Source organism: Nicotiana attenuata, unplaced genomic scaffold, assembly GCF_001879085.1.
Source record: "Nicotiana attenuata strain UT unplaced genomic scaffold, NIATTr2, whole genome shotgun sequence".
NCBI classification, from domain to species: domain Eukaryota; kingdom Viridiplantae; phylum Streptophyta; class Magnoliopsida; order Solanales; family Solanaceae; genus Nicotiana; species Nicotiana attenuata.
In genome coordinates, this window is record NW_017672477.1 from 41,001 (window position 1) to 59,524 (window position 18,524).

Genomic DNA, 18,524 nt, shown 5'->3' on the forward strand with positions numbered 1-18,524 from the left:
CCTTGGTGAATACCCTGAAATGGATACACGTCTTCATGAAATATCACATCCCTACTGACAAAGAGTGTCTTATGCTCAATGTCATACAGCCTATATCCCTTTTGTGTGCTTGCATATCCCAGAAACACTAATCTTATAGACCTAGGTGCAAATTTGTCTCCTCTTGGCAACCTTGCCGCAAAACACAAGCACCCTATAATTCTCATATGTGACAATGCAGGCTGTTTCCCATAGAATATCTCAAAAGGTGACTTGTTCCCCAGTACTGTCGAAGGAACTCTGTTTATTATGTATACAGAAGCATCTACACAGGCACCCCAAAACTTCACTGGCAAGTGTCCCTATAATCTGATGGCTCTTGTAGTCTCTAGAACATGCCTGTGTCTCCTCTCCACCACTCCATTCTGTTGAGGAGTGTGTGGACAGGAACTCTGATGTATAATCCCATGCATTTGGAACAATGTTGCACAATTGTGGTTGAAAAATTCAGAACTATTATCAGACCTAAAACATTTGATCATTTTACCAAACTGAGTCTTCACCATAACAATGAAATTTTTCAGCACTGTAATAACATCAGACTTAAGATGCAAGAAGAAAATCCAAATCCATCTAGAGTGATCATCAACCATTGTGAGAAAATATCTTTTTCCATTATATGTAGGTACTTTGTATGGTCCTCAAACATCCATGTATATCAAATCAAATACATTTTCTGCTCTACTATTACTGACTGGAAAAGAAGTCCTAGCTTGCCTGGCTAAAGGACATATGTCACAAAGACTTATTTCTGCTCTACTGCTACTATGTATACTAGGAATTTTCTTAAGAACTTGGATTGGAACATGTCCCATCCTCTTGTGCCACAACTCAGCTTCAATCCTGTGAGCAATCATCACCAATGACCTAGTGTTATTCTTGTTTTTCCTTTGTGAATGCAACACATACAATCCTTCTTCTTCCTTATCAATCTCCTTCACCCTCCCAGTGAAGAGATCCTGAAATATGCAGAAATTTGGAAAAAATGCAGCACAACAGTTTAAAGCTTTTGTCAGTTGAGACACAGACAAGAGATTAAACTTGAAAGCTGGCACACATAAGACATTATTAATAGTATCACCTCCATCTAATTGACAACTACCAACATGTGACACCTTGGTAGACTCTCCAGTAGGGAGCTGTACATTTCCTGCATTACCTACTAACAATTTTTCAAGCAAAAGTTGCTCATTACCAACCATATGATTAGTGGCTCCAGTATCTACTATCCATTTCTCATCAATATTTGGTTCATAAGAAACATTACCTGCCATGTGTGCACTGGCAGAGGATTCAGAGAGTGATGCCTTGTTTAGTAGGCTTAGAATCTGACCATATTGTTCAGGAGTGAACATTTGTATATGCCCCAGATTCTGTTGCCCCTGATGACCATGTGGTTCAGTAGTAAATCCCTGCATAGGTCCCAGATGTTGCTCCCGTGTCATCATGACTGAGGAAGGTGGATTTGGCTGGTTACTTGAACCTCCAACCATATTAGCTCGTTTCTGAGGCTTAAAATCTGTAGGATACCCTATCAGCTTGTAGCAATTTGCCTTTAAATGTCCCTTCCTATTGCAGTAATCACACTTCATCAATTTGTAACATTCCTCCTTGGTATGTCCCTTTAAATGACAGAAATCACACTCAACATTGAAATTCCTTCTTTGTTTTTGGCCAATCTTAGAGCTGAACAGGGCAGTAGGATCAATAGACTCAGTACTATAACTCCCACCTGCTACTAGTTTCTGGCTTTCATCTTGAAGAATCATAGCATAGGCTTGATTAACAGTAGGAATTTTAGATTTCATTATGATTTGACTACGAGCTTGACTGTAGCTATCATTTAACCCCATTAAAAATTGCCATAAACGTTGATACTCCTGTCGTTCAGTAAATTTCTTCGATTTATCACAACAAACAGGTGGAGGCATAATCGAACCATACTCATCCCATAGATCCTTCAATTTCGAGTAGTAAACTGAAACAGAAGATGTACCTTGTGTTAATGAAAAAATTTCCCTGTGTAAGTAGTACATTCTCGAGGCATTAACCTTGTCAAATCGTTCCTTGAGATCTGACCAGATTGCATATGCACTTGACCGGAATAATACTCCGCTCAGCAAATCGCGGCTCACATTGTGCATTATCCATGACTTCACAATAGCATTACAGCGGTCCCATAAATTTGCATGAATGTCTCCATAAGTATCACGCATCACCGATCCATCGATGAACCCTAGTTTGTTCCGTGTTAGCAACGAAACCTCCATCGCTTGACTCAAAATCGTGTAATTTTCCATTCCTTGCAGCTGAAAACCAAGTGATAATGCTCCTGGTGTGTCCGATGGGTGCAAATACAGTGGATGATTATGATCTATCATCACTGTTGATCGATTTGTTACCTCCTCTGTATGACTTGTGGTTTCATCTCCGGCCATGACCTTTTAGAATTCCGGCGAGTACTTGACCTTTTCCGGCTAGAAAATTCGGAAAAAACAACCGATGAATCTCTTGGTCTCAACAATTCTCAGTGAAAACCTTTAGATTCAATCGTCTATATGCTCTGATACCATGTCAAATTTATGGATTTGAGATCGATAATTGAAGAGAAGAAAAGAAGAAGAGAGAAAAGGGAGCAATTCTCAAGCTCTGTAATTGATATGCGAAAATCTGTACATGTACAGTACTTAGCTACAGTAATAACTACCTAATTACAAAAGTGACCGCCTAACTACTAACTGTGGTCAACTAATCACTAACTATAGTTAACTACTAATCAGTTAAGTTAACCTGGGTCACCACTATATGGTTTATTAAAAAGCAGTTAGTATGACTAAACTATCCTTAATTAAATGTTGCAGTATAGATAATGTGAGGAGTAAAAGACTTTTTAGGGATACGTACATGACGGTAATTTTGGAAAAACAAATTGAACAGTTTATTGATTATATAAATGAACACTTATTTTGGACCAAATAAAAAACTGAATTGGTCACTTATTGTGACCGGAGGGAGTATAATATTACAAAGATCTATTAACTTCAGTTATGCCTTAAATAGGGGTCCAAAAAGGAGTTCTCAAAGTGGCTATGTAGACTTCCCTCGAGGAAAACGGCATCGGTGGAGTTGTACGAACTTTCGTGCCAAATACGAGACGCAAAATCTTATTTCTGTTCTGGTTGTTGGTTTCTCGACAACTTTACCCATTGAATGAAGATTTTGAACATTTTACAAATTTACCCAACTCAACAATTAAAAATACGTGAATACTTCCAGTTAATTAGACGACCTAAACTGTAGCAACTTATTCAAGCATAATCATTAATCTTCGACCATTTACATTCAATTTTCACGGAGTAAAATCCCGGTGATAATACCAAGTTACTCAGGTAAGGCGACTAATATCAAGTGCTACAAACACTTTTTTCTCAGAATGTGTTGGTTCAATCATAGACTTCAAAATAACCATATTGACATACACATGAGCCGGGAAGAAATTTTAATCCAATCATTTTGGTATGTCTACTTGTTTAGCATTACACTTGCAAACCACACCAGTAGGGTCTTATTATCTTAACCAGTACTTAGCATCAGATGACAAATAAAAGAGTTTCTCTGCCATCTGCACGTACGTGAATGCACAGACATCTCAATTTTTCCTCCCTTCACTTAAAATGATATGGTATCCATGTCTGCAGTTTAAGAAAGAAAGGAGTCAATAAAAAACAGTCAGCTGGTTTGAGCATCAACACATTGAACAATCAATCTGCCTAACAAAGAAAGAAAGAAAGAAGCAAAGAAACAAACAAAGCTGGAGTCTCACGTTGATTTAAAAGGTGCACTGGTAACTCCAACAGGGGTGTTGAAGGCAACTTCCTGAAATGGGCCTGCCATCTTGCCACGTGGAAACCATCCTAGATCCCCACCTTTCTTTCCTGAGGGGCATTCTGAGTAAGCTGCAGCTACCTATATTCAATCAATCAACCAGCGACGCTTACACTTTAGTCTCAAGCTAGGTAACAGAAAAAGGAAAAATAACTTTACAAGGATCACTGGGTGTTGACTCTTGCCTACAGAATTGTTTGAAATAATGTTCTACATTTTTATGGGATCAGAAGGAAAGGAGCTCACTGCTTCTTTTGGAAATATATTAATTGTATTTAGACTGTTTAGCCTAGACAAAATCCTGACTCTACAACCTTCTTCGACATCCTTGTATATTTTCACTTTCAGAATAAGCGTGGTGAACAACAGACACAGATACATACGCTGAGATTGTTGAATCTACCTTGGCAAACTCAGCTGGTGGAACTTTATCTCCACTGTCCAACCAGCCTTCCTGTAGTTTCTTGTAAGCTTCATTAATCTTCGATTGCTTCTCACATAAGATATGCCTTGCTGAAAGGTCAAAGCCAATAATTTACGGAATAATAACACCTAAAACACAACAAGATAACCATTGGCCTTCATAAACTATAAGAATATACCTTTAACATATGTGCAGGTTCCAAGGCCATCTCCTTTGCCGCCTTTTCCTTTTCCTTTTGAGGCACCATCCTCACTTCCACCAGCAGCCTGTTTACCCTTTCCCTTGGCCCCAGAATCCTTTGCCTTGGAGTCCTTTCCCATAACTGTTAAAGTTTCAAAACAAAGTAACGAAGAATGATATCTCAATCACAGGATACAACTCAGGTTTTGCACTTGAATGCATGCTCAATTAAGGAAGACCAATTAGTTTGAGTAAGACCAGTAGTGTGATGGATATACATGAAATAGGAGAAGAATGTCTTAACTCCATATCAAGAAAACGGGAAGATAAAATGACAGAAGTGGTCAACGGAGCAGACAAAAAGATCATTGATATCAGGACGTCATGACAGTGTGTATATGATCTTCCATGGTACGGAAGAGCTGCACTAATCTGAGTGACACAAGCTCAGCTCAACTATGCTTGATTTACTAACCACGAGGGAATGAGTAACAGTATTAGCTTTGGTCAAGTTAACTCAACAAACAATATGACTGTCGGCTTCCAACTCTTTCTACTCCTGCATTTTCAAGCACACTAAGTTGTTGTCTTCCAACTCTCTTAATTTCCCCATTTTGACTTTTGATTAGCACACTAAGTTGGTGGTTTCCAACTACATATAAAAAAAAGGGTTGGTGATTTCCAACTCTTTTAATTCCCCTATTTTGACTTCTGAGTAGCACACTAAGTTCCCAAGCGTCGGATTGGTGTTATCTTGCAGAACTTAAATGTTTGATGATTGTATTACTGATCGGGTAAATAAATGATGCAAATTAGTGTATACTGTATAGAGACCGATTTGGAGTATCTCTGCTGCTTTTTTCTTTGTTTTGCCTAGCATATAAATCTGCTTCCTTGGATACTTTATGCTACAGCAGGTATTGAAACCATGAGCTCATGGTGTAGTTGATATATCTAAATCATTAAATAAAAGCAATTCAGCGCCCTCCTATGACCATAAACGAAGAAAGACATGTAACAAGATGAGATGCTTCTTCTAATGTTACCAAAATCTATATTTTCATAAGCTAATCCAAGTTAGCTTACCAGATAGTCAGTAATTTGAAGTTATCAACTTGTATTACTCCTATGTATCGGGATACCACGGCCATACGTCATTTCCCCGACTGCCCCGGTACTAGTGGAGGGTTATCTTTTGAACGCCAACAAAAAACAGAGAAATGAAAGTAGACATATGGAAGGCCTATAGTATAATATGAATCAATCAACTACGCCTCAAATTCCGTCACTTAATTCTGAATTAGTTTGGTCACTAAATTAATCTTTTGTATCCGATCCGCTCTAGACCATATAAAGAGATCAAATTCCCATATCAAATTCCCATCTCGCAACTGATGTGGGACAAACTCAACACCCTCCGCACTCCCAGGCCAGCCAACTGTAGCGTGAATAATAAAAATATGGGGACCCAACATCGGGTAAAGTGTAAACCAAGATTTTGGATGGGCGTGGGCCTAGCTTTGGTAACATGATAAGAAATAAACCTTGGGCCTAACTCAATGCCAAAGGTAGCTGATAAGTGGAGGATTGTCCAAGACCATATAAGGAGACCAAGTCTCTAACTAAAGTAAACAGTCCTTTAAAACAACAAACTTAATGTAAGTATGACAACAATAACAACTATTCCCAATCCCAAGTTAGTATTTTGTACTTAGCCAAGTCAATATAACGAAATAGGCTAAATCCATCATCTCTCCGTAGAGTACAAAAGGTGCTGCTCCCATCAAGTGAAAGCCAAAAAAAACTATTTTTTTGTTGAGAAAGTTAACAAAAAAATAAAATAAAATCCAACTAACGAGAAAATCACCACCATTTAGGCAAGATTGTCACAAAAGCATACCCAGATAGAAAATTCAAATACTGAATCATAAAAAACCAATTTAAAATTTAGAGGGCACAATATTAAGCATGAGGGATTTTCTACTGTGATTGACTTATTATTCAATCAATGGAAGACCAAAAGACTCTAAAGAAATCAGATGAGATCCTGAAAAGTAGTACTGTGAGTTAAAATCTGTGATTGAGATTTTGAGCACTGAGAAATTTACCTTAAGAATTTGATCGTTTCGAAGGGTTTTGCAAGTTGTGAGGCAGCCCGCGAGGAATATCTATCTTTGCAAACGGAGATGAAGCAACAACTTTTGTGGGATTCTTCTCCCCAATATTACAAAATTGCCCCTTTAGCCTTTCTAAAAAAAAAAATTTCTATATTTTACCTATAAGTGAGAAAGAAAAATGCTAATGGTACGGTAACGGTGACAAATGGGTCGGTCCGGTCCCTAGTGGGCCGGTCCAAACGGTCCCGGTCCCGGGTCGGTCCCAAATTACACTTTCCGGGCCAAGCGGTCTTTTAGTAAGAACCGGCCCGGGACCGGGCCCACGAACTCATGATCCCAGGCTAAATAAACTTCAAGCTCATTTAGTTGTGAAAAATCACTACTACTAGAACCTTGAGAACCCCTAAACCCCGCCCAAGCACTAAGTGTTCTTACTCCCGCAGTTCTTTTAGATGATTGAGAATCAGAAGAAGAAGGAGTTGGAACATTTGGTCTAGCTTGATTTAATGCAACTTGATAAACATTATAACTAGTTTGAGCATTTATTATAATTGAGGCTATTGATTCTGGAAGTTGAGACAACTCATCATCTTCAAGTGCTAAACCATTATAAACAGTTTCATACCAAAATTGAGGACCTCCTAATTTCATACAAGGATTTAACATAGCAGCAACACCATAAATAGGGGGAATAGGGAAATATATTTTTTAAACTTTTTTCTCATAGGAAAAATAGCAAGTTTATAAATTTTCCTACCCTTTGAAAAATAAGCAAACAAATTAGCAAGTTCTGCAATATAAACTAAACAGTTAGAAATAGTAGGATAATATTGCTCAGAAAATTTATTTTTAGCAATATGAAATCTTTCTAAAAAATCAACAAGCATTTTGAGATTAGCCCAATCCCTATTCGTAAGGTGCTCAGCATCATCACTTACATGTGTATCAGCTTTCAGACGAAGATATCTGACTCTATCTTGAGGGTGTTTTTTTGTGTGTCTAGCCAAAGTTCCTGTCTCCCCCGCGATCCAAAATATTTAAAAGCTAACTCCGTTCCACAGGTTTTACACTTAGCCTTATTTTCTGGAATTAGTTGAGTTAAAAATGGCCAAACAAGAGATGCTTTCGTTCGTTTGGTAGGTTGTCTAGAAAAAGTAGGGGCAGTAACAGGAGTATCAGATGGGGCATCATTTGAATTAGCAAGGTTATCACTAGTTGGGTTAACATCAGGAGTAGGACTAGTGGGTGTATCATCATCCGGTTGAGTTTCATCGAAATCAATTTCCTCATCATCATTTTCATCAATAGTTGGATTAGAATAAAGAGCATTCATTAATTCATGGTCTAATTGCTCACCAGCTACGATATTATGGCAAAATTGACTCTTAGTAAATTGTAATAAACTATTATCCCTATCAAGAGTAGCAGGTCTAGGACGGATATGGGTTTGGTTCGGGGAGCCTGGGGCAGTGGAGGAAGAACAACATGACCACTAGATTCGTCACTCTTGGATTTTCTCTTATTTTTACCAAAATATTTTTACGGAAGCCATCTTAATTAATCAAGTAATAGAAAATAAATAAAACAAACAAAACTATAATATTAAATTTTAAGAGTTAGAACGAGTTTATCGAATTGACGAACAACTTGTTGAAAATTGATTATCGTTTATGACTTGAAGACTTCAATTCACCAACTTCATAATTTTTTCACAAATTGTAACAATAAAGTAAGCAATAGTAGCAATTATAAAAGAAAATTAGAGAGAGATTGTGATAGATTGATGATTCGGTAAGAAAAATAAAAGAATGAGGGTGTATAGTTGAAAATAGGAAAAAGTTGTAATTATAAAAAGTTTGGGTTAAAACAAAGTTGGGAGGGGGGGGGGGGTTCGAAATGACTATTGTCTAAATAGCCAACAGCTATTTTTGACAGCCCAACGATTGTTTTTTAAATTTTTCCAACGGCCAGATTTTTTTTTTAAATTTTACCGGTGGAACCATTTGGCCCGCCAAGGACCGGTCCATTCCCGGTCCCAAACGGTCCCGGTCCTAGCCCGTTTGGCCCGCGGTACCGGGCCGGTCCCGATCCCGGATCGGCCCACTTGCCACCCTTATGGTATGGTTTGGGAACAAGTTCATTGAGCTCATAAGTGTGAGTTTTTTTAATTCCAACCAAGTTAATCATAAATATTCTCTAAGAAGTGGATCCAATTTCACTTTGATGCTCCAAATCTTTTATAAATCAATTTATATTTTTTTGGCAAAATTAGGAATATCTTGACCACGAGATTATTTAGTGGATATTATTTTATTTTCTAATATTTGAGTCATTAGGTTAAATATGGAATATATGAGGTCTAATATAAAATATGTGTTTGGTTTTATACTAAATAAACTTGGAAAAAAGCATAAATATCCCTTGAATTATAGCTAAATTTCCAACTACACATTTTACCTTTGCGGAACTCCTATTACTGCCTGAACTAGTTTGAAATAGAATTATTACTATCCTAAAACACTACAGCCAGACTTGAGTAAGTGGTAAATTACTCGCGCCTACCGGATATGACACGTGTATTTTTCATTAATTTTTTCCCCTTTTTTCCTTCTTCTTCTTTCCATAATCATTCCACCATTAACATAATTTTGAAGCTTCTTCTGCAGTTGGAGAGCTTAAATAACTTGTCATCCCAATGGATGCATAACCTACTCATTTTTGTAATAAATTTCTAGTGTCCTATATTTTACAAGATTCTTTCATTCTTCCACATAAATCTTGTGCTAACCACTGGATTTTTCACATAAGTAAAAAAGGACTTGTTTCTATATCATACACCAAAAATTATTAACTCTGATAGATAGAAGAGAGGAGATGAAATTAGAAAAAGATAAAGAATCACCGGAATTGAAGAGGAAGACGGTGGTAGTTGCCGCATTTTTGATGATTGGGTATTGTGTCTCTAATGTCTTATGATAGATTCTCTCTGATTTTAGATAAGAAACGTAATGCGAAAAGGAGAAAGCAATCGTTGTTGGAGTGAGTAGAGGGAGGTCGTGGTAGTAGTAGTGGTGAAGGAAAAAGACAGTGGCTATGGCAAAGTGGTGGAGCAAACGAGAACAACAAAAAAGAGAAGAAGAGAAAAAATCAACAATAAAAGAAAAGAAGAGAGAGAGAAAAGAAAAAAGAAGACATGTAGCTTGTCACTCTCTTTGAGAGAGTGAAACACACTCTCTTTGTCACCTCATCAGTTAGGGAGGTAATAATTTTATTTTAAACAAATTCAGCGGTAATAGGACCCGCGCTAAGATTAAGTGCGTAGTTAAAAATCCAGCTATAGTTCAGGAGAAACTTATGCCTTTTCCCAAATAAACTTGAATAAACTTTTATTTTTAATTTGATCTTTCTTTCTCAAAGTATTCACATTGGAGAAAAGTTGTGGAGAAGGACATATTTGTTATTTTGTTATTTTATTCCGAAAAATATTATCCCACATTGAGCGTGTTACAAAAGTATACCATAATTAGTTTTAAGTACACATGCTATGTTAAATCCTATAGTCTAAGTTGGCTTTAAAAATGATGATTTAGGGTCAGGAGTACCAAATATAGACGAATGAGTTATAGACTATGTGTGCTAAATACTGAATATGTAAAAAGGAGCAAGAAGTTCATATTAGCGTAACTTAAGTATTTCAATAGTACCAGAGTAACTAAGAGGATATTTATTTACCATAAAGATTACGTTTATCTAGAAATCATATATGCCTTTGTGGGATAAAGGTTTATCCCATTTTTAAATGGCGGCTATTCCATATCTTTGCTAAAGAAGGTACTTATTGAGTTGTCACACATTCGTCATAACCTATAATATTAAGTTGAGTGTCACACATTCCTCATAACCTATAATATTAAGTTGAGTGTCACATCCCCAAACCTTAACCAGTTGCGATGACGCGCAACACACTTGCTAGGCAAGTCAAAGATAACAATAAATAGTAGAAATGACAGAAATAACATAGGTCTAATTCCTTAATATAACATAATGGTACCAATATATGATAAAATCTCCCACAACTGGTAAATATAGAGTCATGAGCTCTAAAAGAGAAATATAATTCTGAATAGCCAAGTGCAATACTGTTTGAAATAAGACAATAGTACATAAGAAAAGAGACGCCAAGAATGCGGTCAAGAATGCATCTCTACCTCGTCTCTCGGTGATCAACTCCGATGTATGCCTCAACTACCGATGACTCGGTCCGATACCTGGATCTGTACAATTAAGTGTAGAGTGTAGCATGAGTACAACCGATTCTATATACTCAACAAGTATCATAATTAACCTCGGAGATGCAAAAGAAGCAAGAATTATAAATGATACTTGCTATAGCCTGTACAATTCATAAATTCAATAAGTACAAAACAATAATGTAATCAAGTCATAAAGCACAGAAGGAACCGCCTGTGTGCGCGCGCACAATTACTCAAGTACTCTGCTTAGTTAATGATCTAGCATATAAGAATGATATGCAAGTAATTCAGGTAAATATCTAAGGAAATTTCAGGTAAAGATGAAATGCAAAATCCAAAACAAGTACTGGCCAGATTTTCCTTAATATTTTCATAGTCGTACCAAACCACTAATAAGTTTTTCTCAATCCGCATGTACACTATCAAGAGAGAAACATGAGAGGGTGACCCTAGGAGATGGATCTATATCCATACGCAACACAACCAGTTCAACGTGCTATCAGCCCGACATGGTCACAAGCTCAATATAATAATTCTCCGGACACAGTCACAGCCATAACAACACAATCCGCCCGGCGTGGGTACAAACATAACAACACAATCCGCCCGGTGTGGTCAGAGGAAAAATAACACAATCCGCCCCGCGTGGTCACATGCATCCTGTCCAAATCATATCGCACAGAAGCAAATATAAAAGAACACATGTATATGATCAATGAATATTATATTTCATACTCCTGGACTGGTATGAGTGACATGCTAAAGTGCATGTATGTGCAAAGTGTGCTATCATAGCTCAAATTGGCAATTTCATCACGAAAATAACAAATATCAAGTCCAATCAGGATATTAGCCTCTATGTAACCTCAAAACATGGATCAAATAACTCACAACATGGTTACAAATATGATAAACATCATAACTTAAAGCTTAACTATCAATTCAAGACATATCATAGCCTAAGCACTATCCCGAGCATAGATAAATACCCCGGTGCTCGCACATGGCTTCAAACCCTACAAATATGTGCACCCATAGCACGTAGCTATCATAAATAACTCAGGCAACTAGTGCCTCAACCAAGTTTAGGTAAGATACTTACCTCAAGAAGCCAAATTACTGCTCTAACAAGCCCTTATCGCGTGAATCAACTAGCGGACGACCCGAATCTAGCCAAATTAACTTAATTTAATAAAAAAGGTCATAAGAATTGATTGCAAATCATAAAGCTAAGATCTTTAACCAAAATCAAAAAGTTAACGCTAGGCTCGCGCCTCGGAACCTGATCAAACTCACAAATTTCGAACGCCATTCCGATATGAGTCTAACAATACTAAAATCATCTAATTCCGACCTCAAATAGACCTTCAAATCCTCAATTTATGTTTTAGAAATATTTTTACAAAAATTCCCAATTTCTCCAATTCAAATCACTAATTAAATTATAAAAACTAAGATGGAATCACGAATAATGAACAAATCCGTGTAAAAAATACATACCCCGATCCAAATCGTGAAAATTCGTCCAAAATCGCCCAAACCGAGCTTTCTAACTCAAAATGTGATATAATAACTCAAACTCTCGAAATAGAGTACTATATAGTCTACCCAGGTGTTACCCTTCGCGATCGCGAAGAAAAAAATCTCCAACTGTCCAATCCTCCTTCGCGAACACGACACCTAAGACGCGAACAAATGACCAAACGACCCCCCTGCCTATGCGAACACAGCCTATACCACATGATCATGATGCACAAACGTGAGCCATCCTCTTCAAGACCTTCCTTCTATGAAAACGCGACTCTTCGCGATACACAACCTCCCTAAAGCTTTGCGACGCGTCCCTCTCTTCATGAAAACGAAGAACAAAATCCACCTACCAGCAATTAACACTACGCAATCGCGACTCCCTCTTCGCGATCGCGAAGAAAGAAACCAGAAGAACTGAACCAGCAGTCCAAACATGATGGAAATGGTCTGAAACCTATCTAAAACACACCCGAGGCCCCGTCCAATCAAACCACCAATCCCAAAACACAACACGAACCTACTCGAGGCCTCAAACCACACAAAACAATATTAAAACCACGAATCGCTCCCCAATTCAAGCCTAATGAATTAATGAATATTTTCAAATTCAAAACTTGCGCCGAACAAGCCTAAACAATTCCGAATGGCCTCAAAATTTTCATGCAAGTCCCAAATGACACGACAGAGCTATACCAACTACTAGAATAACATTCCGAGACCGATATAAAAAAAGTCCACCCTCGGTCAAACCTATCAACCTTCCAAACTTTCAACTTTCCAACTTTCATCGATTCAAGCTAAAACAACCAACGGACCTCCAAATTCACATTTGGACATACGCATAAGTCCAAAATCACCATACAAATCTATCAGCACCATCAAAATCCATTGTGGAGTCGTTTACACAAAAATCAACCTCTAGTCAACTTTCCAACTTAAGCTTCTAACCTTGGGACTAAGTGTCCCAATTCACTCCAAAACATGCCCGAAACCAAACCAACCACCGCGACAAAGTCACATAGCCATAAATAAACATAGAAGAGGCAATAAATAGGGGAACGGGGCTACAATGCATAAAATGACCGGCTTGGTCATTACATTTTCCCCCTCTTAAACAAACGTTCATTCTCTAACAGGTCTGGAATTATACCTGGAGTCTCCAAATGGTGAGGATATCTGCTCTGCATCTCCTACTCGATCCCCCAAGTAGGCTCCTCGATCGGCTGACCACTCTAATGAACTTTTATCGATGCAATATTCTTTAACCTTAACTTTCAAACCTTCCAATCCAAAATGGCCATCGACTCCACATCATAAGTCAGATATCCACTAACTGTACAGTCTTGAAATCCAAAACATGTGATGGATCACTATAATACTTCCGGAGCATGAAAATATGAAATACGGGGTGAACTCCTGATAGACTAGGTGGCAAGGCAAGTCTGTAGGCCAGCTCTCCAACTCTCTCAAGCACCTCAAAAGGGCCAATATATATAGGGCTCAACTTGCCCTTATTCCCGAACTTCATCACACCCTTCATGGGCGAAACTCTGAGCAGAACCTTCTCTCCCACCATATATGCAACATCATGGACCTTCCTGTCAGCATAACTCTTCTGTCTGGACTGTGCTGTACGAAGTCGTTCTCGAATCACCTTAACTTTCTCCATAGTATCACGGACCAAAATGGTGCCCAACAACCTAGCCTTCCCAGGCTCAAACCAACTAACTGGTTAACGATATCGCCTTCCATATAGGGCCTCATACGGAGCCATCTGAATGCTTGTCTGATAGTTGTTGTAATAGGCAAACTCTACGAGCAGTGGAAACTGATCCCATGAACCTCTGAAATCCATAACATAGGCACGTAACATGTCCTCCAAGATTTGAATAGTGCACTCGGACTACCCGTCTGTTTGGGAATGGAATATTGTACTCAACTCAACCTGTGTGCCCAAGCTGCAGCACTCTCCAAAACTACGCTCAAAAATGATAGAAATGGGCATGGTGTGCAGGCGGATAATCTCTCAGATGTAGATATGAGCCAACTACTCTGAAGAATAGGAAGTCATCACTGGGATGAAGTGTGCGGACTTAGTCAACCGTCAACAATAACCTGGACTGCATCATATTTCTTCAAGATCCGTGGTAAATCTACCACAAAATCCATAGTGACGCACTCCCGCTTCCACTCTGGTATCTCCAATCTCTGAATCAATCCTCCTGGTTTCTAATGCTCATACTTTACCTGTTGACAATTCAAACACCGAGAGACATAAGCAACAATATCTTTCCTCATTCTCCGCCATCAATAGTGATGTTTCAAGTCACGGTACATCTTTGCGACATCTGGGTGAGTGGAATAGTGCGAGCTGTGAGCCTCCTCAAGGATCAAATCTCTTAAACATCAACATTTGGAACACAAATCCGACCTTGAAGTCGCGTAACACCATCATCACCAATTGCAACCTCCTTAGCACCACCCCGCTACACTATGTCCTTCAACACCAAGAAGTGAGGATTATCAAACTGGCGAGCCTTGATACGCTCCAACAACGATGACTGTGCCACAGTGCAAGCAAGAACCCGGCTAGGCTCCGAAAGATCCAATCTCACAAATTGATTGGCCAAAGCTTGAACATCCATGGCCAGTGGCCTCTCTACTACTAGTAAATAAGCCAAACTGCCCATACTCTCAGCCTTCGTACTCAATGCATCGGCCATCACATTGGCCTTCCCTAAATGATATAATATGGTGATATCATAGTCCTTCAGCAACTCTAACTATCTTCGCTGCCGTAGATTAAGGTCTTTATACTTGAGCAGATGCTGGAGACTCTGATGGTTAGTATAGACCTCACATAGAACGTCGTATAGATAGTGCCTCTGTATCTTTAGCGCGTGAACAATGGCTGCCAACTATAAGTCATGCACATGGTAATTCTTCTCATGAACCTTCAACTGCTGAGACGCGTAGGCAATCACCCTACCGTCCCGCATCAACACCATGCCAAGCCCAATACACGATGCATTATAGTACATGGTGTAAGATCCCGAACCTGTAGGCAACACAAACACTAGGGCTGTAGTCGATGCAGTCTTGAGCTTCTAAAAGCTCATCTCACACTCATTGGACCATCTGAAAAGAGCACCCTTCTAGGTCAATCTAGTCAAAGGAGCTGCGATGGATAAAAAACCCTCCATGAAACGACGATAATAACCTGCCAAACCCAAGAAGCTCCGAATCTCTATTGCTGAAGATGGTCTAGCCCAACTCTAAACTGTCTCAATCTTCTTCAGATCTACCTTGATCCCCTCGCTGGACACCACGTGCCCAAAAAATGTCACCGAATCAAGCCAAAACACATACTTGGAGAATTTAGCATATAATTTCTTCTCCCTCAATGTAAGGCCTCGTGAAAACTTCTACCCAAAACCCGAAAGCTCGTAGTGCCAAATTAGGAATATGTGTTAGAAATTTGTAAATGTTCGGACCCTTTGGACTGATCTATGCATTAAAAAGTCAAGGAATAATATTTTCCAGAAAAGTGCAATTCTGCGGTCCAGTATGCGGTCGCATAACAGCTATGCGGACCGCATAGTCGCCGCTGAGTCAAGCAGTGTGATGGCTAATTTTGAGGTCAACTATGCGGCCAATTATGCGATCGCATAATCGTTATGCAGGCCGCATAGTCGTCGTATAATCCCCTTGGAACTTTTGTGAGGAACAGTTCTGCGGTGCATTATGCGACCGCAGAACAGGTATGCAGACTGCATTCTTGTCGCATACCCAGGCAGTTTGTTCAGGTTTTTGGGAACATTTTTGCGGTCCATTCTGCGGGCTGCATGTCAACTTTGTGATCGCATATGCGACCGCAGATCTGTGTCGGGGCTCCAGATTTCTAAATTTTAAACCCGACCCCCTATCGTTATATCCTGTGCAATAGCTCATTTTGAGCCTATTTTCCTGGTGCTTTTAGAGTGAGAAAGAGGGTCTTAGAGAGGGGAAGTGCCTTTCATCAACATTGATCCACAAATCCTTGTTAAAACATTGAAAATAATCAAGTGGGGCACCTAAATCTTCATCCCAGGAGGCAAGACTTCATCACCTTAGCTATTAATTTTAAACTAGCTATAAGGGGTCATTAGTGAGGTAATTCATAGGGATAAGGGTGACTACATTGCATGCATGTGTTCTTAGAAGATATGTGGAAATTATAAATAGAGAGGCATGGGGAAAGGGCTAGTGTAATCTTGCATAAAAGGACCATAAGACCTTAATGAACACTCAGTGCTTGATAAAATGCTCAAGCGAGCTGAGATTATGATCTTTTCCTAATTATGGGTTCAGTTCTGCTACATTGCTTAAATAGATTGAAGTGCAAAACATTCCGGAACATTTTAGGATTAAGGGAAAGCTCAATTGAGGTATGTATGGCTAAAACCTCGTCTTTTAGAAAATGAGCTCCGTTGGTGTTTGTGTAAATACGGTAAGTTTAAAGTTGAATTGTGGTATTAATTATTGTTTCACATGAATGTGGGGTTGCAACCTTATATGCGTGGAAGATGTGTCTCAATATGATCAATGGTTATTCTTGATAACTTGAAAAGGTGCAAGGAATATGAATCATGTATTGAAATGCTTAGACCTTAGATTGAGATTGATGCTGCGTATGTTGTGCCATCTATGTGAAGTCTCATCTACACCTACAATCTTATTTGTTCTTGTGTGCCCATATTATCCTAAATTACAAATCTAACATTGAAATTGAAAATGATGTGAGATGTGGCCCAGTGCCAATTATATGACGTGATAGCTGTGGCCCCAAGTGGCTATGAAATGATTTATGGGAAACAAAGATTAAAATGAGATGATTGATGGAAAAGGGAAACGCCTTGGTAAGGCGTCCTAGCCGATCGGGCCGAGATCGGACGCCATGCTACGCATTGGTGGTAATGTGTTTGTGATTGAAGTGTATGTCTCAAATGAGGCAACCTAGTCAATCGGGTCGAGATCGGACTCCGCTTAAGACATCGGTGGTAATGTGAACAATGATGAACAGTATAAAATGCCTCAAAATAAAAGCTATGGAAACACAATGTGAAAATTGTATTATTCTTTTATTTGATAATGTTGTGGTCATTTAAAGTTTCCTTTGAGTTATACTTGTGATTGCCTTATTTTTGTGTGAAAGTTCTTTCTAACTAGATGGTGTTTAGTTATACATACTAGTACTATTCCATGGTACTAACGTCCCTTTTGCCGGGGGCGCTACATTTTTATATGAATGTAGGTGGCTCCATAGCGGACATTGCCGATCGCGCTAGCGGAGTGTTCTCCTTTCGAAGTCTTGGTGAGCCCCCTTTCTCCTTCAAGGGGTTATGTTGTACATCTTTGTTGTAGACTTCCACTTTTGAGGTAAAGCCGGGGCCTTGTTGCCGGCATTATCATAACTTGTCTTTTGTATCCATAGGGGCTCCGTAGACATTTGTGTGGGTTACGTATGGGTGTCGGATGGGTCTATGAACTATGTTGTAACTCTGGACTCTTGTTTTCTAAATTGTAACTATATGGAAATCTTGGAACCTAACTACGGTTTAAGGTTGTGATATAAAATGAACTATCAATGTTGAATGTACAACCCCTCTTATTGTCTAATTAAACGGAAATCGGATTCCTTAATCACATTGAGTTGGGTAGAAAGTGTTTGATAAGGCTTGCTCAGTTGAGTTCACTCGATTGAGTGCCAGTCGCGCCTCCCGAGGTTGGGGCTTGACACTTAAAGTCTGGAGTACGATCATTAGATGTTGCTCATGATACTTCTGGCTGCGTAAGTACATCAATATATCATCAATGAGTACTATGACAAAAGAATCAAGATATAGCTAGAACACGATGTTCATCAAGTGCATAAAGGTTGATGGGGGCATTGGTCAGCCCAAAAGACATCACCAGAAACTCATAGTGATAATAGCGGGTCCTGAATGTCGTCTTCAAAACATTTAAATCCCGGATCATCAATTGATGATACCCCGACCTCAAATCAATCTTCAAAAATACTCTATCACCCTGAAGTTGATCAAATAAGTCATCAAT

The 18,524-nt window shown here is 38.9% G+C and overlaps 1 protein-coding gene across 1 annotated transcript; it reads right to left on the bottom strand.

Annotated features, from left to right (window-relative positions):
• Positions 1-3,429: 3,429 nt before the first annotated feature.
• On the bottom strand, positions 3,430-6,740 carry LOC109213355 (peptidyl-prolyl cis-trans isomerase NIMA-interacting 4). Its single transcript, XM_019377147.1, has 5 exons — positions 6,637-6,740; positions 4,527-4,670; positions 4,328-4,437; positions 3,863-4,005; positions 3,430-3,731 (listed from the first exon to the last, which is right to left on the bottom strand). Exons 2-5 carry the CDS (start codon positions 4,666-4,668, stop codon positions 3,689-3,691), a joined length of 438 nt encoding a protein of 145 aa, XP_019232692.1. The 5' UTR covers positions 4,669-4,670; positions 6,637-6,740; the 3' UTR covers positions 3,430-3,688.
• Between the last annotated feature and the right edge of the window lie 11,784 nt (positions 6,741-18,524).

What these genes read in the sequence shown, in the direction of transcription:
- LOC109213355 (XM_019377147.1), bottom strand. Translation starts at nt 4,668, where the DNA reads ATGGGAAAGGACTCCAAGGCAAAGGATTCTGGGGCCAAGGGAAAGGGT. An exon ending in CACCAGCTGAGTTTGCCAAG is followed by an intron (nt 4,006 to 4,327) that starts GTAGATTCAACA and finishes GATTGAATATAG; the next exon opens with GTAGCTGCAGCTTACTCAGA. An exon ending in AGTGCACCTTTTAAATCAAC is followed by an intron (nt 3,732 to 3,862) that starts GTGAGACTCCAG and finishes CTTAAACTGCAG; the next exon opens with ACATGGATACCATATCATTT.